The sequence below is a fragment of the Oncorhynchus gorbuscha genome, unplaced genomic scaffold, assembly GCF_021184085.1.
Source record: "Oncorhynchus gorbuscha isolate QuinsamMale2020 ecotype Even-year unplaced genomic scaffold, OgorEven_v1.0 Un_scaffold_3335, whole genome shotgun sequence".
NCBI classification, from domain to species: domain Eukaryota; kingdom Metazoa; phylum Chordata; class Actinopteri; order Salmoniformes; family Salmonidae; genus Oncorhynchus; species Oncorhynchus gorbuscha.
Window position 1 is genome coordinate 21,636 of NW_025747600.1, and position 20,829 is coordinate 42,464.

At 49.3% G+C, this 20,829-nt stretch overlaps 2 protein-coding genes across 2 annotated transcripts in view; one reads left to right on the plus strand and one right to left on the minus strand.

Annotated features, from left to right (window-relative positions):
• The window catches only part of LOC124027532 (poly(A)-specific ribonuclease PARN-like), a 32,101-nt gene extending 20,862 nt beyond the window's left edge, over positions 1-11,239 (plus strand). Inside the window, exons 14-16 of the mRNA XM_046339942.1 lie at positions 5,761-5,827; positions 5,944-6,104; positions 9,291-11,239. Coding sequence (XP_046195898.1) covers positions 5,761-5,827; positions 5,944-6,104; positions 9,291-9,337 — 275 coding nt within the window. The 3' untranslated portion in view covers positions 9,338-11,239. The remainder of the gene's footprint in view (positions 1-5,760; positions 5,828-5,943; positions 6,105-9,290) is intronic.
• A 5,370-nt stretch (positions 11,240-16,609) lies between these two features.
• On the minus strand, positions 16,610-19,009 carry LOC124027531 (gastrula zinc finger protein xFG20-1-like). Its single transcript, XM_046339941.1, has 3 exons — positions 18,909-19,009; positions 17,398-18,366; positions 16,610-17,179 (listed from the first exon to the last, which is right to left on the minus strand). The coding sequence occupies exons 2-3, from the start codon at positions 18,091-18,093 to the stop codon at positions 16,610-16,612; spliced, it is 1,266 nt and encodes a 421-aa protein (XP_046195897.1). The 5' UTR covers positions 18,094-18,366; positions 18,909-19,009.
• Positions 19,010-20,829: the final 1,820 nt, after the last annotated feature.

A 20,829-nucleotide genomic window follows, 5' to 3' on the forward strand; every position in this document is an offset into this window, starting at 1 on the left:
TCCTGCTAGAAGACAGACAGTAAGGACACACATACTCTCCTGCTAGAAGACAGACAGTAAGGACACACATACTCTCCTGCTAGAAGACAGACAGTAAGGACACACACATACTCTCCTGCTAGAAGACAGACAGTAAGGACACACACACACTCTCCTGCTAGAAGACAGACAGTAAGGACACACACACACTCTCCTGCTAGAAGACAGACAGTAAGGACACACACACACTCTCCTGCTAGAAGACAGACAGTAAGGACACACACACACTCTCCTGCTAGAAGACAGACAGTAAGGACACACACACACTCTCCTGCTAGAAGACAGACAGTAAGGACACACACACACTCTCCTGCTAGAAGACAGACAGTAAGGACACACACACACTCTCCTGCTAGAAGACAGACAGTAAGGACACACACTCCCCTGCTAGAAGACAGACAGTAAGGACACACATACTCTCCTGCTAGAAGACAGACAGTAAGGACACACATACTCTCCTGCTAGAAGACAGACAGTAAGGACACACACACACTCCCCTGCTAGAAGACAGACAGTAACTAAGTGTATATATCCACCAGAGTACAAATCAGGAACTAAATGTTTAAATACAAACACTGATAAAGAAACATCTGATCTGGTGTGGTCTGTGTCTCTAGGGGTGTGGTCTGTGTCTCTAGGGGTGTGGTCTGTGTTGTCTCTAGGGGTGTGGTGGTCTGTGTTGTCTCTAGGGGTGTGGTGGTCTGTGTTGTCTCTAGGGGTGTGGTGGTCTGTGTTGTCTCTAGGGGTGTGGTGGTCTGTGTTGTCTCTAGGGGTGTGGTGGTCTGTGTTGTCTCTAGGGGTGTGGTGGTCTGTGTTGTCTCTAGGGGTGTGGTGGTCTGTGTTGTCTCTAGGGGTGTGGTGGTCTGTGTTGTCTCTAGGGGTGTGGTGGTCTGTGTTGTCTCTAGGGGTGTGGTGGTCTGTGTTGTCTCTAGGGGTGTGGTGGTCTGTGTTGTCTCTAGGGGTGTGGTGGTCTGTGTTGTCTCTAGGGGTGTGGTGGTCTGTGTTGTCTCTAGGGGTGTGGTGGTCTGTGTTGTCTCTAGGGGTGTGGTGGTCTGTGTTGTCTCTAGGGGTGTGGTGGTCTGTGGTGTCTCTAGGGGTGTGGTGGTCTGTGGTGTCTCTAGGGGTGTGGTGGTCTGTGGTGTCTCTAGGGGTGTGGTGGTCTGTGGTGTCTCTAGGGGTGTGGTGGTCTGTGGTGTCTCTAGGGGTGTGGTGGTCTGTGGTGTCTCTAGGGGTGTGGTGGTCTGTGGTGTCTCTAGGGGTGTGGTGGTCTGTGGTGTCTCTAGGGGTGTGGTGGTCTGTGGTGTCTCTAGGGGTGTGGTGGTCTGTGGTGTCTCTAGGGGTGTGGTGGTCTGTGGTGTCTCTAGGGGTGTGGTGGTCTGTGGTGTCTCTAGGGGTGTGGTGGTCTGTGGTGTCTCTAGGGGTGTGGTGGTCTGTGGTGTCTCTAGGGGTGTGGTGGTCTGTGGTGTCTCTAGGGGTGTGGTGGTCTGTGGTGTCTCTAGGGGTGTGGTGGTCTGTGGTGTCTCTAGGGGTGTGGTGGTCTGTGGTGTCTCTAGGGGTGTGGTGGTCTGTGGTGTCTCTAGGGGTGTGGTGGTCTGTGGTGTCTCTAGGGGTGTGGTGGTCTGTGGTGTCTCTAGGGGTGTGGTGGTCTGTGGTGTCTCTAGGGGTCTGTGGTGTCTCTAGGGGTGTGTGGGTCTCTAGGGGTGTGTGGGTCTCTAGGGGTGTGTGGGTCTCTAGGGGTGTGTGGGTCTCTAGGGGTGTGTGGGTCTCTAGGGGTGTGTTGGTCTGTGGTGTCTCTAGGGGTGTGTTGGTCTGTGGTGTCTCTAGGGGTGTGGTGGTCTGTCTAGGGGTGTGGTGGTCTGTCTAGGGGTGTGGTGGTCTGTCTAGGGGTGTGGTGGTCTGTCTAGGGGTGTGGTGGTCTGTGTCTCTAGGGGTGTGGTGGTCTGTGTCTCTAGGGGTGTGGTGGTCTGTGTCTCTAGGGGTGTGGTGGTCTGTGTCTCTAGGGGTGTGGTGGTCTGTCGTCTCTAGGGGTGTGGTGGTCTGTCGTCTCTAGGGGTGTGGTGGTCTGTCGTCTCTAGGGGTGTGGTGGTCTGTCGTCTCTAGGGGTGTGGTGGTCTGTGTCTCTAGGGGTGTGGTGGTCTGTGTCTCTAGGGGTGTGGTGGTCTGTGTCTCTAGGGGTGTGGTGGTCTGTGTCTCTAGGGGTGTGGTGGTCTGTGTCTCTAGGGGTGTGGTGGTCTGTGTCTCTAGGGGTGTGGTGGTCTGTGTCTCTAGGGGTGTGGTGGTCTGTCTCTAGGGGTGTGGTGGTCTGTCTCTAGGGGTGTGGTGGTCTGTGTCTCTAGGGGTGTGGTGGTCTGTGTCTCTAGGCGTGTGGGGGTCTGTCTCTAGGTCTGTGGTGTCTCTAGGGGTGTGGGGGTCTGTCTCTAGGGGTGTGGTGGTCTGTGGTGTCTCTGGGGGTGTGGTGCTCTGTGTTGTCTCTGGGGGTGTGGTGCTCTGTGTTGTCTCTAGGGGTGTGGGGGTCTGTCTCTAGGGGTGTGGTGGTCTGTGGTGTCTCTAGGGGTGTGGTGGTCTGTGGTGTCTCTAGGGGTGTGGTGGTCTGTGGTGTCTCTAGGGGTGTGGTGCTCTGTGTTGTCTCTAGGGGTGTGGTGCTCTGTGTTGTCTCTAGGGGTGTGGTGGTCTGTGTTGTCTCTAGGGGTGTGGTGGTCTGTGTTGTCTCTAGGGGTGTGGTGCTCTGTGTTGTCTCTAGGGGTGTGGTGCTCTGTGTTGTCTCTAGGGGTGTGGTGCTCTGTGTTGTCTCTAGGGGTGTGGTGCTCTGTTGTCTCTAGGGGTGTGGTGCTCTGTTGTCTCTAGGGGTGTGGTGCTCTGTTGTCTCTAGGGGTGTGGTGCTCTGTTGTCTCTAGGGGTGTGGTGGTCTGTTGTCTCTAGGGGTGTGGTGGTCTGTCTCTAGGGGTGTGGTGGTCTGTCTCTAGGGGTGTGGTGGTCTGTGGTGTCTCTAGGGGTGTGGTGGTCTGTCTCTAGGGGTGTGGGGTCTGTCTCTAGGGGTGTGGGGGTCTGTCTCTAGGGGTGTGGGGGTCTGTCTCTAGGGGTGTGGGGGTCTGTCTCTAGGGGTGTGGGGTCTGTCTCTAGGGGTGTGGGGGTCTGTCTCTAGGGGTGTGGGGGTCTGTCTCTAGGGGTGTGGGGGTCTGTCTCTAGGGGTGTGGGGGTCTGTCTCTAGGGGTGTGGGGGTCTGTCTCTAGGGGTGTGGGGGTCTGTCTCTAGGGGTGTGGGGGTCTGTGGTGTCTCTAGGGGTGTGGGGGTCTGTGGTGTCTCTAGGGGTGTGGGGGTCTGTGGTGTCTCTAGGGGGTGTGGTGGTCTGTGGTGTCTCTAGGGGTGTGGGGGTCTGTCTCTAGGGGTGTGGGGGTCTGTCTCTAGGGGTGTGGGGGTCTGTCTCTAGGGGTGTGGGGGTCTGTCTCTAGGGGTGTGGGGGTCTGTCTCTAGGGGTGTGGGGGTCTGTCTCTAGGGGTGTGGGGGTCTGTCTCTAGGGGTGTGGGGTCTGTCTCTAGGGGTGTGGGGGTCTGTCTCTAGGGGTGTGGGGTTCTGTCTCTAGGGGTGTGGGGGTCTGTCTCTAGGGGTGTGGGGTCTGTCTCTAGGGGTGTGGGGGTCTGTCTCTAGGGGTGTGGGGGTCTGTGGTGTCTCTAGGGGTGTGGTGGTCTGTCTCTAGGGGTGTGGTGGTCTGTCTCTAGGGGTGTGGTGGTCTGTCTCTAGGGGTGTGGTAGTCTGTCTCTAGGGGTGTGGTAGTCTGTCTCTAGGGGTGTGGTGGTCTGTGGTGTCTCTAGGGGTGTGGTGGTCTGTCTCTAGGGGTGTGGTGGTCTGTCTCTAGGGGTGTGGTGGTCTGTCTCTAGGGGTGTGGTGGTCTGTCTCTAGGGGTGTGGTGGTCTGTCTCTAGGGGTGTGGTGGTCTGTCTCTAGGGGTGTGGTGGTCTGTCTCTAGGGGTGTGGTGGTCTGTCTCTAGGGGTGTGGTGGTCTGTCTCTAGGGGTGTGGTAGTCTGTCTCTAGGGGTGTGGTGGTCTGTGGTGTCTCTAGGGGTGTGTTGGTCTGTCTCTAGGGGTGTGTTGGTCTGTCTCTAGGGGTGTGTTGGTCTGTCTCTAGGGGTGTGTTGGTCTGTCTCTAGGGGTGTGGGGGTCTGTCTCTAGGGGTGTGTTGGTCTGTTGTCTCTAGGGGTGTGTTGGTCTGTGGTCTCTAGGGGTGTGTTGGTCTGGTGTCTCTAGGGGTGTGGGGGTCTGTCTCTAGGGGTGTGGGGGTCTGTCTCTAGGGGTGTGTGGGTCTGTGGTGTCTCTAGGGGTGTGTAGGTCTGATCTGTGGTCTGTGTTGTCTCTAGGGGTGTGTTGGTCTGTGTCTCTAGGGGTGTGTGGGTCTGTTGTCTCTAGGGGTGTGTGGGTCTGTGTCTCTAGGGGTGTGTGGGTCTGTGTCTCTAGGGGTGTGTGGGTCTGTTGTCTCTAGGGGTGTGTGGGTCTGTTGTCTCTAGGGGTGTGTGGGTCTGTTGTCTCTAGGGGTGTGGTGGTCTGTTGTCTCTAGGGGTGTGGTGGTCTGTTGTCTCTAGGGGTGTGTGGGTCTGTTGTCTCTAGGGGTGTGGTGGTCTGTTGTCTCTAGGGGTGTGGTGGTCTGTTGTCTCTAGGGGTGTGGTGGTCTGTGTCTCTAGGGGTGTGGTGGTCTGTGTCTCTAGGGGTGTGGTGGTCTGTTGTCTCTAGGGGTGTGGTGGTCTGTTGTCTCTAGGGGTGTGGTGGTCTGTTGTCTCTAGGGGTGTGGTGGTCTGTTGTCTCTAGGGGTGTGGTGGTCTGTGTTGTCTCTAGGGGTGTGGTGGTCTGTGGTGTCTCTAGGGGTGTGGTGGTCTGTGGTGTCTCTAGGGGTGTGGTGGTCTGTGGTGTCTCTAGGGGTGTGGTGGTCTGTGGTGTCTCTAGGGGTGTGGTGGTCTGTGGTGTCTCTAGGGGTGTGGTGGTCTGTGGTGTCTCTAGGGGTGTGGTGGTCTGTGGTGTCTCTAGGGGTGTGGTGGTCTGTGGTGTCTCTAGGGGTGTGGTGGTCTGTGGTGTCTCTAGGGGTGTGGTGTCTCTAGGGGTGTGGTGTCTCTAGGGGTGTGGTGTCTCTAGGGGTGTGGTGGTCTGTGGTGTCTCTAGGGGTGTGGTGGTCTGTCTCTAGGGGTGTGTTGGTCTGTGGTGTCTCTAGGGGTGTGTAGGTCTGATCTGTGGTCTGTGGTGTCTCTAGGGGTGTGGTGGTCTGTGTTGTCTCTAGGGGTGTGGTGGTCTGTGTTGTCTCTAGGGGTGTGGTGGTCTGTGTTGTCTCTAGGGGTGTGGTGGTCTGTGTTGTCTCTAGGGGTGTGGTGGTCTGTGTTGTCTCTAGGGGTGTGGTGGTCTGTGTCTGTAGGGGTGTGTAGGTCTGATCTGTGGTCTGTGTCTGTAGGGGTGTGTTGGTCTGGTCTGTGTCTGTAGGGGTGTGTAGATCTGATCTGTGGTCTGTGTCTAGGGGTGTGGTGGTCTGTGTTGTCTGTAGGGGTGTGTAGGTCTGATCTGGGGTCTGTGTTGTCTCTAGGGGTGTGGTGGTCTGTGTTGTCTGTAGGGGTGTGTAGGTCTGATCTGTGGTCTGTGTCTGTAGGGATGTGTAGATCTGATCTGTGGTCTGTGTTGTCTCTAGGGGTGTGGTGGTCTGTGTCTGTAGGGGTGTGTAGGTCTGATCTGTGGTCTGTGTTGTCTCTAGGGGTGTGTGTACGGACGTATGCAGGAGTAGTGGACAGTAGGACGTCAGAAGGCTGGCTGAAAACTCAGTAAGTAAAGATGTGTCCAGTTGAACACGTGACTCCAGTACTTTCAGTGCTGCCTTAAATTTGAAAAACTACCTGGGTGTTAGTTTAGCCTGTGATTTGGTTGCTGTTTCCTGTAGGTCTGAGTCTGATTCGTCGAGCATGAGTCCGATCCAGGAAGAGGCGGGGTCGGAGGCGGTAGACGACGCTAGTGATCCGGCGGCGGGCGAATGGCAACAGCAGCCTTCAACCAATCAGAGCAAGAAGAGCCGCAAGGACAACAGGATGAGGAAGAGTGATGGTGAGACGAGTGACGCTTCTGTTCTAACGACCGAACCACTAAAAAGCACCTTAAGGAAATGCAAAGCTACAAAGGTGTCGTTTAAAAATAAAAATGTCCAGTTTCGTCCCCCTCAGGTCCTCTAGCAGGTTATACCAGAGGCTGGGGTATAGTTACTACAGGCTGCCTCTTGGTCCCCCTCAGGTCCTCTAGCAGGTTATACCAGAGGCTGGGGTATAGTTACTACAGGCTGCCTCTTGGTCCCCCTCAGGTCCTCTAGCAGGTTATACCAGAGGCTGGGGTATAGTTACTACAGGCTGCCTCTTGGTCCCCCTCAGGTCTTCTAGCAGGTTATACCAGAGGCTGGGGTATAGTTACTACAGGCTGCCTCTTGGTCCCCCTCAGGTTCTCTAGCAGGTTATATCAGAGGCTGGGGTATAGTTACTACAGGCTGCCTCTTGGTCCCCCTCAGGTTCTCTAGCAGGTTATATCAGAGGCTGGGGTATAGTTACTACAGGCTGCCACTTGGTCCCCCTCAGGTCCTCTAGCAGGTTATACCAGAGGCTGGGGTATAGTTACTACAGGCTGCCTCTTGGTCCCCCTCAGGTTCTCTAGCAGGTTATACCAGAGGCTGGGGTTTAGTTACTACAGGCTGCCTCTCCATGCCTCTTGGTCCCCCTCAGGTCCTCTAGCAGGTTATACCAGAGGCTGGGGTATAGTTACTACAGGCTGCCTCTTGGTCCCCCTCAGGTTCTCTAGCAGGTTATACCAGAGGCTGGGGTATAGTTACTATAGGCTGCCTCTTGGTCCCCCTCAGGTTCTCTAGCAGGTTATACCAGAGGCTGGGGTATAGTTACTACAGGCTGCCTCTTGGTCCCCCTCAGGTTCTCTAGCAGGTTATACCAGAGGCTGGGGTATAGTTACTACAGGCTGCCTCTTGGTCCCCCTCAGGTTCTCTAGCAGGTTATACCAGAGGCTGGGGTATAGTTACTACAGGCTGCCTCTTGGTCCCCCTCAGGTTCTCTAGCAGGTTATATCAGAGGCTGGGGTATAGTTACTACAGGCTGCCTCTTGGTCCCCCTCAGGTTCTCTAGCAGGTTATACCAGAGGCTGGGGTATAGTTACTACAGGCTGCCTCTTGGTCCTCTAGCAGGTTATACCAGAGGCTGGGGTATAGTTACTACAGGCTGCCTCTCCATGCCTCTTGGTCCCCCTCAGGTCCTCTAGCAGGTTATACCAGAGGCTGGGGTATAGTTACTACAGGCTGCCTCTCCATGCCTCTTGGTCCCCCTCAGGTCCTCTAGCAGGTTATACCAGAGGCTGGGGTATAGTTACTACAGGCTGCCTCTCCATGCCTCTTGGTCCCCCTCAGGTCCTCTAGCAGGTTATACCAGAGGCTGGGGTATAGTTACTACAGGCTGCCTCTCCATGCCTCTTGGTCCCCCTCAGGTCCTCTAGCAGGTTATTCCAGATGCTGGGGTATAGTTACTACAGGCTGCCTCTTGGTCCCCCTCAGGTTCTCTAGCAGGTTATACCAGAGGCTGGGGTATAGTTACTACAGGCTGCCTCTTGGTCCCCCTCAGGTTCTCTAGCAGGTTATACCAGAGGCTGGGGTTTAGTTACTATATTCAATAGAAGAATCTGAAAGTGTTTAATTGTTAATCTTGCAGCCAGTGCAGAGACCTTTTAAACCGGTGTATAGTGTTCTCCTCAGTACCCACGCTGCAGAGACCTTTTAAACCGGTGTAAAGTGTGTTCTCCTCAGTACCCACGCTGCAGAGACCTTTTAAACCGGTGTATAGTGTGTTCTCAGTACCCACGCTGCGGAGACCTTTTAAACCGGTGTATAGTGTGTTCTCCTCAGTACCCACGCTGCGGAGACCTTTTAAACCGGTGTAAAGTGTGTTCTCCTCAGTACCCACGCTGCAGAGACCTTTTAAACCGGTGTATAGTGTGTTCTCAGTACCCACGCTGCGGAGACCTTTTAAACCGGTGTAAAGTGTATTCTTCGGAGACCTTTTAAACCGGTGTAAAGTGTGTTCTCAGTACCCACGCTGCAGAGACCTTTTAAACCGGTGTATAGTGTGTTCTCAGTACCCACGCTGCGGAGACCTTTTAAACCGGTGTATAGTGTGTCCTCCTCAGTACCCACGCTGCAGAGACCTTTTAAACCGGTGTATAGTGTGTTCTCAGTACCCACGCTGCAGAGACCTTTTAAACCGGTGTAAAGTGTGTTCTCCTCAGTACCCACGCTGCGGAGACCTTTTAAACCGGTGTAAAGTGTGTTCTCCTCAGTACCCACGCTGCGGAGACCTTTTAAACCGGTGTAAAGTGTGTTCTCCTCAGTACCCACGCTGCAGAGACCTTTTAAACCGGTGTATAGTGTGTTCTCCTCAGTACCCACGCTGCAGAGACCTTTTAAACCGGTGTATAGTGTGTCCTCCTCAGTACCCACGCTGCGGAGACCTTTTAAACCGGTGTATAGTGTGTTCTGCGGAGACCTTTTAAACCGGTGTATAGTGTGTCCTCCTCAGTACCCACGCTGCGGAGACCTTTTAAACCGGTGTAAAGTGTGTTCTGCGGAGACCTTTTAAACCGGTGTAAAGTGTGTCCTCCTCAGTACCCACGGCTGCAGCGTTCTGTATATATGGTTTTGCAGTTAACCGATGTCTTTCTTGGGTCGACCAGACAGCAGAGCATTACAGGAGTCAAGCCTGCTGGTACATGAAAGGATGCGTCTCTTATATCAAGGTTCCTTTATTGCTGGTGAATTTAAAATGTGTGGCCAGATTCTCTCTTGTCTTCGGCTCCAGTAATAAGAACTTCGGTCGTGATTTATCTGGAGGAAGTCGAACCGTCTAAAGTATTTAAAAATCACTAAATAGTCCAATTTATCTGTGGAGGGAACATCCTCTGGTGCCAGACCCTGATAAGTTGGAGCCTAACAGCTAAGCTTGGCTGTGCGTTTGCTCTCCGCTTCTCTCTATTGGAACAGTGGTCCGCAGCATCATCACCAGGACAACGAAACACCAGTGGTGTTCCTCAGGTTGACTGACTGGGACCGGTCTCTCTCTCTCTCTCTCTCTCTCTCTCTCTCTCTCTCTCTCTCTCTCTCTCTCTCTCTCTCTCTGTCTCTGTCTCTCTCTCTGTCTCTCTCTCTGTCTCTCTCTCTGTCTCTCTCTGTCTCTCGTCTTTCCCTCCCTCTAGGTGCAGAGACGACGTCTTCTCTGTTCGACGTACCTCAGGTCTGGTAGCGATGGAACCCGAGCTCCTGGCTCCTTACCACCTGGGTTCCTACTTCCTACCCCTGGCCACTTGACTCCTACCCCCTAGGACCGGGTTTGGAACGAGGCCTGAAGTTTCAACCAGCTGCACTTATCTGACTGGCTGAGAGAAACGAAGCCATAAATCATGATAGGAGTCCTCAGCATGTGGTATAGCAGGATATTCACCCTAATCCGTATATAGTACACTACTTTTAACTACGGCCAATAGAGCTCTGGTTCAAACTAGTGCACTATGGATTGTTGTGTCCCAAATATTTTTTCACTGCTTTTTTTGTTGTTGCTCGCACTGTTTTTCATTTCTGATTGATTGATAAATCCCTGTATCGTGATGGATTAGGTAGTTACCACTCTGCATGTTGTGGCGCTACTGGCAGCTGTTCAGTACAGAGAGAGAGAGAGAGAGAGAGAACTCACACCCAGGCTCTACTCTCCTAACCCACCAGGCTCTGAAATGGCAGCTTGATCTCTGTTCCACTACTCTTAACCAGGGTCTATAGCGCTCTGGTCAAAACTAGTGCTCTATATAGGGGAATGGGGGCCATTTGGTTCAGTCTGATCTCTGTTCCACTACTCTTAACCAGGGTCTATAGCGCTCTGGTCAAAACTAGTGCTCTATATAGGGGAATGGGGGCCATTTGGTTCAGTCTGATCTCTGTTCCACTACTCTTAACCAGGGTCTATAGCGCTCTGGTCAAAACTAGTGCTCTATATAGGGGAATGGGGGCCATTTGGTTCACAGCCTGGGTCTGTGTTCCATGAGGATCAACGTTATTCATCTAGAAATACACTATCTAGATTTGATGCACTTCTTTGTTCTATAGAAGAGGGAATTGTGTCATGGTGTGGTGTGTGTTTTCTACGTTGTATCATCCTGAACACCAGGCCAGGCTCGTTGTTCCACGACCTCCTAGTTACTGTCACCGAGTCTGAAATCTTTCCCCTCACTGTGTCTGTTACCGGTGCCAAACCGGTTTAGTTTTAACCGTAAAAAAATGTTGCCTCCGTGTCCCGTTCATCGTGAACCATCATTAAGTGTCTCTTAAACCCCCCCCCCCCCCCCCCAATGCCACTTGACTGATTCTAGTGTAACACTGTCCTGGTGCTGTAGTAGGATTTTAAATGTAGTTTAATTAACTTCCTTTTTTAAAATATGTATAAAGTTAAAGCCCCTCCCCTCGAATTTTATAGATCCTGCTGGAACCTTCTCTAATAGTGTGTTCTAAATGGCTCCCTGTGCAGTGTACTAGGAAATAGGGCCCTGTGTAGTGCAGTGTACTAGGGAGTAGGGCCCTGTGTAGTGCAGTGTACTAGGGAGTAGGGCCCTGTGTAGTGCAGTGTACTAGGGAGTAGGGCCCTGTGTAGTGCAGTGTACTAGGGAGTAGGGCCCTGTGTAGTGCAGTGTACTAGGGAGTAGGGCCCTGTGTAGTGCAGTGTACTAGGGAGTAGGGCCCTGTGTAGTGCAGTGTACTAGGGAGTAGGGCCCTGTGTAGTGCAGTGTACTAGGGAGTAGGGCCCTGTGTAGTGCAGTGTACTAGGGAGTAGGGCCCTGTGTAGTGCAGTGTACTAGGGAGTAGGAAGCCATTTTGTGAAACAACGAGGTGTTTTTTTTGGCGTGGTTGGTCTTTTCCCTACAACAGACAGTCTAGTGGCATTATTACTTTTGTATGGACAACTTTTTTGTTGTGGCGTTTAAATGTCTTTATTTTTGTGGTCTTTACTTTCCCCTCGTTGTAACGTCCTCCCCTTGCAACTGTGTCAAATATTGTATCAATGCAAAACGTGTTAAAGAATACGCTGTTTTTGTATGTAAAATGTCGAAACAAATATTTCCTTATGAACAGGAACAATTAAAGAACGTTTTCTTAGTAATCCAGTGTTTTTCCTTTTTCATCCATTTAGTAGTGTTCTATATCCACGGCAACGTTACAGTACTAAATAGATCCGACACCGATATGTAACGTTGCCATGGATACAGAACAGTACTAAATAGATCCGACGGCGACGGCTGAGATGTAACGTTGCCATGGATACAGAACAGTACTAAATAGATGCGACGGCTGAGATGTAACGTTGCCATGGATACAGAACAGTACTAAATAGATGCGACGGCGACGGCTGTGATGTAACGTTGCCGTGGATATAGAACATCTCACCTTGTCGGTGTAGGATCTATTTAGTACTGTTCTATATCCATGGCAACGTTACATCTCAGCTTGTCGGTGTAGGCGTTTTCTTATTGTTCAGTTTTTGTGTATTTTTTTTTTCCAACAAACATGTATGGACAGATCCACATCACCTACGTCTTGACAATTATAATCAAACCTTAAGGTATCATGTGTTTTTATTAGAAATGGGCTTCAATTTCTAGAAGTGGAAGATGTTTTTTCTAAATGTCTTGTCAGTTTGCCTGTGCAGTGCCAAGCCTGGTCATGGACGTGATGGCGCAGACCTGATCACAATTTAAATGTTTCTTACGTCGCTGCCAATGAAGGCGCCCAACTGCCTGGCACTTCAGGCTAGAACACCAGGAGCAATTATATCTGGACAGTGTTAGTCTGAATGACATGTATATAATTATACAACTGCCTGGCACTTCAGGCTAGAAAGCCAGGAGCAATTTTATCTGGATAGTGTTAGTCTGAATGACATGTACATAATTATCTAACTGCACCTCCAATTAATACGCTTCATGTCAAATTCAAATCAAATGTATTTATATAGCCCTTCGTACATAAGCTGATATCTCAAAGTGCTGTACAGAAACCCCAAACAGCAAGCAATGCAGGTGGCTAGGAGAAACTCCCTAGAAAGGCCAAAACCTAGGAAGAAACCTAGAGAGGAACAAGGCTGAGGGGTGGCCAGTTAATAAATAATATTAAGAATTTATAATTTATTTTAATAATAATAATCACAGGCAGAACGGTTGAAACTGGAGTAGCAGCACGGCCAGGTGGACTGGGGACAGCAAGGAGTCACCATGCCAGGTCGTCCTGATGTCCATATTGATCATCTCTGGCTCTGCTGTAAAACTCTCCACTGACTAGACAGTCAAATAACTGAAGACAAAAACTACAACCTCGAATTCAGTTCAAACACGTTTACTGTCACGGTTTCCATGATGTTTTTCCATAAGACTCAAAAAACAGCCTTTTGAAACACACAACATTCCTCAATATCATCTGCCAAAGTATATACACTTAGGCCTAGATTCAATGAGATCATCAACCGACATAGCGGATGTTTTGGTGGCGTCTGAGGGGAACTGTTGGAGCCGTCGACATAAAGAATACACTCGGATTTAAAAATGATTCAACTGGCTGTAGATGACATCACATTTCAGTGTTCTGTTGCCATGTCTCAGTGTTCCAACGTCTAAACAAGGTGCTGCGTGGGATTTCTGTGACTGTGCAAAACCGATTGCAATGTCCGCTTTAGTTCTGTTTTAGGTATAATGCCAGGAGCCACTTATGGATTTGACAGCTCTTACACAGTTCTACCTCTGACACCAAAGAAAAGAACAGCCAATCAATAAATGAATCAGTTCTACCTCTGACACCAAAGAAAAGAACAGCCAATCAATAAATGAATCAGTTCTACCTCTGACACCAAAGAAAAGAACAGCCAATCAATAAATGAATCAGTTCTACCTCTGACACCAAAGAAAAGAACAGCCAATCAATAAATGAATCAGTTCAACCTCTGACACCACTAAAGTGGATCTGATCGAAACGGAGCCCTAAAAATGTAAAACAAAAACACGATTTGCTATACACAACTGTGAAACATGTCAATATACTTTAAGTTCATTGAGTCTCTTAGGTATGTGTGTGGTGGAGGGGCACTTGTTTCTTGTGCAAATGTTATCTTCGAGGACAAAGAACAGTCAATCAATAAATGAATCCAATGGTTGTCAATGGTAGCTGTGTAGAATGCTATGGGCAGCTTTCTGTTGCCATGTCTATGAATTTGAGGTTGTTTACCCCACCCCCCCCCCATTCCCATCCCTCAGCGTTCTGTTGCCATGTCTATGAATTTGAGGTTGTTTACCCCCCCCCATTCCCATCCCTCAGCGTTCTGTTGCCATGTCTATGAATTTGAGGTTGTTTACTCCCCCCCATTCCCATCCCTCAGCTTTCTGTTGCCAAGTCTATGAATTTGAGGTTGTTTACCCCTCCCCCCCCATTCCCATCCCTCAGCTTTCTGTTGCCATGTCTATGAATTTGAGGTTGTTTACCCCCCCATTCCCATCCCTCAGCGTTCTGTTGCCATGTCTATGAATTTGAGGTTGTTCCCCTCCCCCCATTCCCATCCTCAGCGTTCTGTTGCCATGTCTATGAATTTGAGGTTGTTGTCCCCCCATTCCCATCCCTCAGCTTTCTGTTGCCATGTCTATGAATTCGAGGTTGTTGTCCCCCCCATTCCCATCCCTCAGCTTGTTTATACCGAAGATGGTGTTGATCTCATCATCTTGGTGTTTTCAACCAAATTATCTTTGGTTGAAAGAATGATCTTCTCATGCTCTTGGTGCAATTACTCTTTAAAAAATATATATATATTATGTTATATAATTGAGAAAAGTCTCAATACAACAAAACAAAATTGCTTTAATTAAAGCAGAATTCGCATACTGAAGGTTGACATAGTGTGAAGGGGAAAAGCCTGAAGAACTGTTTGCCAAAACAAGACACAATCCTATCTGCCCTGTTTAAACGAGGTCCTGGGCTCATCTGACTGGGGGTCAATACTGAAGCCCTGTCTGAGTCTTTATAAAGAGATCTGAGTCTCTCCTGTCTTGGTCTGAGTCTTTAAAAAGAGATCTGAGTCTCTTCTGTCTTGGTCTGAGTCTTTATAAAGAGGTCCTGTCTTGGTCTGAGTCTTTATAAAGAGGTCCTGTCTTGGTCTGAGTCTTTATAAAGAGGTCCTGTCTTGGTCTGAGTCTTTTATAAAGAGGTCCTGTCTTGGTCTGAGTCTTTATAAAGAGGTCCTGTCTTGGTCTGAGTCTTTATAAAGAGGTCCTGTCTTGGTCTGAGTCTTCATAAAGAGGTCCAGTCTTGGTCTGAGTCTTTATAAAGAGGTCCTGTCTTGGTCTGAGTCTTTATAAAGAGGTCCAGTCTTGGTCTTGGTCAGAGTCTGAGTCAGTATTAGAGTGTTGCGGGTCTTGACTCCATCGCTGCAGTATACCGGACCAATAGGGGGCGCTGTCTCTCCTGTGTGTCTTCTGGTGTTTCGTAAGAGCTCTTTTCTCTGAGAAACACTTGCCACAGTCAGGGCATTGGTACGGCTTTGCTCGAGGGCTCCCGTCTTGACTCAATCTCAGTTTTTTACCAGGCAAAGAGAAAGCAGAGTTGTGTGCCCCTGACCCGTGTGTGTTGCTGTGTGTCTCTGTTCCGTGTGTGTTGCTGTGTGCCCCTGACCCGTGTGTGTTGCGCTGGTGTTTCTTCATGGCTTTCTTTTCAGTGAAACGCTTCCCGCAGTCGGGGCACTGGTACGGTTTCTCTCCGGTGTGCGTTAGTATGTGTGTTTTCAGCGTATTTGACTGAGAGAAACTCTTGTCGCAGTAAGTGCAGTGGTACGGTTTCTCACCTGAGTGTATTAGACGGTGCCGTATTAAAGATGCACCATGCGAAAACTTCATGTCGCAGACGGAGCACTGGAAAGGTTTATCTCCCGTGTGCACCGTTTGGTGACGTTTCATGTATGACTTCTCAGTGAAGCATTTGTCGCAATGGGAGCATTGGTAAGGCTTCTCTCCTGTGTGCTTTCGCTCGTGGATTACCAATCTATGCTTTGAATTGAATTCCTGGCCGCAAGTAAGGCACAAGAACGGATTCTTCTCTCTTACTTCCTTGTTCGTTTTTTGATGCTTGGTTCTCTGATGATTTGACAAGGCCTGAACCACCCTGAAGGTCTTCCCGCAGTCGGGACAGAGGTGCTGTTTCTCCTCGTGGGTCACCACATGTTTCTTCAGCGCTCCAGATTCCATGAAACCTTTTCCACAGACAGAGCAGACGTGCGGCTTCGCTACTTGCTCTCCGTGCTGCGTTTTCTGATGTCTTCTCAAAGCTGAGTGGAAGCCGAAGCTCTTGCCGCAGTCGGCGCAGAGGTGAGGTTTCTCTCCAGTGTGGGTCCGCAGGTGAGTCTCTAACCCTGCCTTAGAAGCCAGCCTCTTCCCACATTGAGGGCATGGCTCAGAGACCTGTGTCTTGCCTACCTTCTCTCCTTTATGTCTTCTAACATGTGTTCTAAGATTCGAAGAGTCGTTAAATTGCTTCCCGCAAAGGGGGCAAATGAAGGGTTTCTCCCAGTGTGCATACGAAGGTGCCTTTGATAACTACTTGAGTGAGAGAAGCGTTTGTGGCATTGGGAGCAGCGAAATGGTTTCTCCCGGTATGCGTTCTCTGGTGGCTTGTCAGCCTTTCCTTTGTTGGGAAATGGCGTTTGCATTCAGGGCATTGGAATTGGTCTCTGTTTAAACGATGCAATTTGGAATGATTCGTTAAGGTAAATAAGGATGCAAAAGTCTTTCCACAATCAGAACAGAGGTGAGGTTTCTCTTCCGAATGGATGGCTTGATGTTTTATTAAGTATCCAGAATCTCTAAAGCCTTTCCCACAGACAGAGCACATGTGGGGCTTCGCACTACCTGCTGCGTGAAGTGCCTGATGTCTTTTCAGAGACGACTGAAAAGAGAAACTCTTCCCACAGTCAGCACAGAGGTGAGGTTTCTCTCCAGTGTGGGTTCTTTGATGGGACCTCAAGGCTCCTGGTTGATTAAAGACTTTCCCACAGACTGAACATTCGTGCCGTTTCACTCCTCCGTGCTCTGAATGACTAAGTTTCTGATGTTTGGTCAAGGAGGGACGGAAAGCAAAGCTCTTCCCGCAGTCGGGACAGATGTGAGATTTCTCTACAGTGTGGGTCTTCAGGTGAATCTTTAGTCTTGTCTTGGTTGACAACTTCTTCCCACAGTGAGAACATGGATGAAGGGCTGGCTTCTTTACGGTCTCCTGTTCTGAAGAACCAACATTGTTTTTGGAAGGTTTCTCTTTGGAATGTTCTCCGAGTGAGTTCTTTTCATGTGTTTCTTCAAGTTTCCTGGATCATTAAAAGGCTTGCCACAACGAGGGCAAATGTATGGTTTCTCCCCAGTATGAGTTCTCAGATGCCTCTTAAGACTAGACAATTCCTTGAATCCCTTCCCGCAGTCAGAGCACTGGTGAGGTTTCTCTCCTGTGTGGGTTACCAGGTGCTCCTCCAAAGCCTTCTTTGTGGGAAACTTCCCCCACAGTGAGGACACGGTTCACGGTAGAGCCTCTCCACACCCAACTTCTCTCCTGGGTGAGCTCTCCTGATGTGTTTCTTCAAGTTTCCTGGATCATTGAAACCTTTCTTACAACGAGGGCAAACGTACGGTTTCTCTCCAGTGTGAGTTAGCAGATGTCTCCTAAGACTGGAATGTGTACTGAATGTCTTTCCGCATTCAGAGCATGTGGTTTCAGAAACATGACATTTCTCTCCAGTGTGAGTTTTCAGATGTCTGGTAAGGCTGGAAAATGTACTGAATACTTTTCCACATTCAGCGCATATATTCTTCTGTTTCTCTCCAGTGTGAGTTAGCAGATGTCGCTCCAGAATGTCTTTTGTGGCAAAACTCTTCCCACACTGAGCACAGGAGTGGGTTTTCTTGGAGGTTTTCTGCCCCGGCGTTTTCCTGCAGTCCATCAGCTGCACAGACACCCTCTTCAGACCCCAAATTAAGGCGGTACCGGGAGAGGCACGACACAGGGTCTTCGGTGGGCCACGCTTGTCCTAGAAATCAGAAAAAAAAGAGACTTAATTAATCAGGATGGGAAACCCTCTCCTGCCTGTCAATGAACTTTGAAGTCTTTCAATTCCTTGATTACTCAACCTCATCCTTCTCAATAAAGGAGAAAGTCTAAGAGGAAGAACATCCAATATTCTCCCAAAGCCTTGCGTAAGTTGTTGAGGAATCAATGAAAGCATTGAGAAACAAACTAAATACTCACTTTCTGACTGGGAAAATAAATATTCATCTTCTGCTCTGGTGTATGCTTCTCTGGAGATAACTCCACCTCCAGCCCTTCCCTGACCTCCCTGTCCAATTCTTCATCGCAGTCTGCAGCATCACAATCACCGGACTGGCTGGGACTCGTGGACTCTGCCTCCAGCCCATTGCTAGGCAACCAATCCGTGTCCCCTGCGTCACAGTCTGCAGTGTCATTATCATCATCCGATTGGCTGGGACTCATGGGTTCCACCTCCAACCTGTTGCTAGGTAACCCAGCCCCTCCCTCTCCGTTCCATTCTTCATCGCAGTCTACAGGATCATCTTCATCCGATTGGCTGGGACTCACGGGTTCCACCTCCAACCTGTTGCTAGGTAACCCAGCCCCTCCCTTTCCGTTCCATTCTTCATCTGATTGGCTGGGACTCACGGGTTCACCACTAGCATCCTCCAGTATCCTTCTGATGTCCTCTTTCAGTTGGACTAACCAAGACGTTCCCTGCTCCTCTGATTTCATTGAATCCGTATTGTCCCACATTTCCTCCATGATTTTACGCCGCAACGAGCGGTGATCCATTCCTTTAACTTCGGATGCATCTTGGCCATAACGTTCACAAAGGGAGCGTAAATTGTCCTCAGTTAAATTCCATAAACTCTTTTCGATTTCATCCATCAATGTTCCCTTCTTTTGACTCATATTGTCTGTCGAGTTAGAATGTTTCTTGGTTAAAAAAAAACAGCAATAATAAATAAACCTGGGTATTGTATGGAGCCGTCACAAGTTTGATGTGTCTCTCCTCCCGCTGGGCACAGACGTCAATTCAAGGTCTATTCCATGTTGGTTCAAAGTAATTTAATTAAAATGATGTGAAAACAATGCCGATTCAAATCAGTGTGTGTCAAGAGGGCTGTGTTTATTCACAAGTCTTCTAGAACTGGAGTCTCATAACACCAGATCTTGTATGGTCACCTGTGTACAAAGGAGGATATGGAGTGAAACAACTGTTTGTACCATTCAATATCTACATGTATATTTCGATTCTACTTTTGTCAAGTGTGTCAAATATGTACCTTTTTTATAATGAATTTGTATCTTTAGTTAATAGAACAATATCAATGAGACATTTATTTACCGATTTAATGAAATTTCAATGTTCCCATGAGGGATTTTATTTTGAAGGATCCAACCCGGAAGCATTATTCCGCTAGCTAACAGGCTAAGAAAATAGGAACATCAAGTACAACAGTAACTAATTGATTATGCACAGCTACAATCGATCTGCATGTAGCTACCAGTCAGCAGAAAACAATACTTGTATTATTATATTGTATTATTATATCGACTCAATTTGAGCACAGCTTCAAATAAGTTAGCAGGAGCAATTAGCTAGCTACTACCAAGCTAAACAGAGCAGGTAGCTAGCCAACCTAACGGTTATGCAAACCTACCAACTAATTACAACGTTTAGACGACCTTCATGACTGTTGGTAGATACCTAGTACTCAACTTACCAGCTCGATTTAAGAAAACATATTTCCCTGTATTTAGCAGTGTACTATTAGCTAGCTTTTCAAACGCGACCTGTTCACGTTCGAGGAGAAAAGAAACAAAGGGGCGGGGACAACAGAAAGTACGGAGGCTGAGAAAGGACATGACATGAGAGCAGTGGTTCTCAACCAGGGGTACTAGGACCACTCCTGCGTTGTCTTGGCTGTGTGTTCAGGGTCGTTGTCCTGTTGGAATGTGAACCTTCGCCCCAGTCTGAGCTCATGAGTGCTCTGGAGCAGGTTTTCATCAAGGATCTCCCTGTACTTTGCCTCGATCCTGACTAGTGTACCAGTCCCTGCCGCTGAAAAACTTGCCTACAGCATGATGCTGCCACCCTCATGCTTCACCGTAGGGATGGTGCCAGGTTTCCTCCTGGCGTAATACTTGGCATTTAAGCCAAAGAGTTCATTCTTGGTTTCATCAGACAAGAGAATCTCGTTGCCTTTTGTCTGTCATGTGTCTTTTTACTGAGGAGCTGCTTCTGTCTGGCCAATCCACCATAAAGGCCTGCTTTAGCAGAGTGCTGCAGAGATGGTTCTCCTTCTGAAAGTTTCTCCCATCTTCCACAGAAGAACTCTGGAGCTCTGTCAGAGTGACCATCAGATTCTTGGTCACCTCCCTGACCAACGACCATCTCCCCTATTTGCTCAGTTTGGCTGGACGGCCAGCTTTAGGAAGAGTCTTGGTGGTTCCAAACTTCTTCCATTTAAGAATGATGGAGGCCACTGTGTTGTTGGGGACCTTCAGTGCTGCAGACATTTTATGGTTCCCTTCCCCAATCCACCTTGTGACCACAGGTGGACAACAATCAAGTTGTAGATACATCTCAAGGATGAGCAATGGAAACAGGATGCACCTGAGCTCAATTTAGAGTCTCAGCAAAGGGTCTTAATACGTATGTAAATACTGTATTTCTGTTTTTGCTTTGTCAATATGGGGTATTGTGTGTAGATTGATAAGGAAAACAATTAATTTAATCAATTTTATAATATGGCTGTAAATGTAACAAAATGTGGAGAAAGGGGAGGGGGATGGGAGGGGAGGGGGACGGGAGGGGATACACACGGCAGTGACGATGACCAAATAAAACCATTTTCATGAAGTCGGTATGTGATGGTGAGGTATTTCAGATCAGGAGAACAGAGGCACTTCAGTTGCTGTACATTACCACAATCACACCATGTAACAACAACTCCTTTACTTAACTAGGCAAGTCAGTTAAGAACAAACTTTTATATTCAATAAAGGCCTAGGAACAGTGGGTTAGCTGCCTGTTCAGGGGCAGGACGACAGATTTGCACCTTGTCAACTCGGGGATTTGAACTTGCAACCTTTAAGGTACTAGTCCAAAGCTCTAACCACTAGGCTACCCTGCCGCCCCCTACACTCTAACCACTAGGCTACCTGCCGCCTCTACACTCTAACCACTAGGCTACCCTGCCACCCCTACACTCTAACCACTAGGCTACCTGCGGTCCCTACACTCTAACCACTAGGCTACCTGCGGTCCCTACACTCTAACCACTAGGCTACCTGCCTCCTCTACACTCTAACCACTAGGCTACCCTGCCTCCTCTACAGACTAACCACTAGGCTACCCTGCCTCCTCTACACTCTAACCACTAGGCTACCCTGCCTCCTCTACACTCTAACCACTAGGCTACCCTGCCTCCTCTACACTCTAACCACTAGGCTACCCTGCCTCCTCTACACTCTAACCACTAGGCTACCCTGCCTCATATACACTCTAACCACTAGGCTACCCTGCCTCATATACACTCTAACCACTAGGCTACCCTGCCTCCTCTACACTCTAACCACTAGGCTACCCTGCCTCCTCTACACTCTAACCACTAGGCTACCCTGCCTCCTCTACACTCTAAC

Excerpts from the sequence above, each read along its gene's own strand:
- LOC124027531 (XM_046339941.1), bottom strand. The coding sequence starts at position 18,093 with ATGAGTCAAAAGAAGGGAACATTGATGGATGAAATCGAAAAGAGTTTA. Across the intron at positions 17,180-17,397 it reads TTTATTTTCCCAGTCAGAAA|GACAAGCGTGGCCCACCGAA; the intron begins GTGAGTATTTAG and ends TCTGATTTCTAG.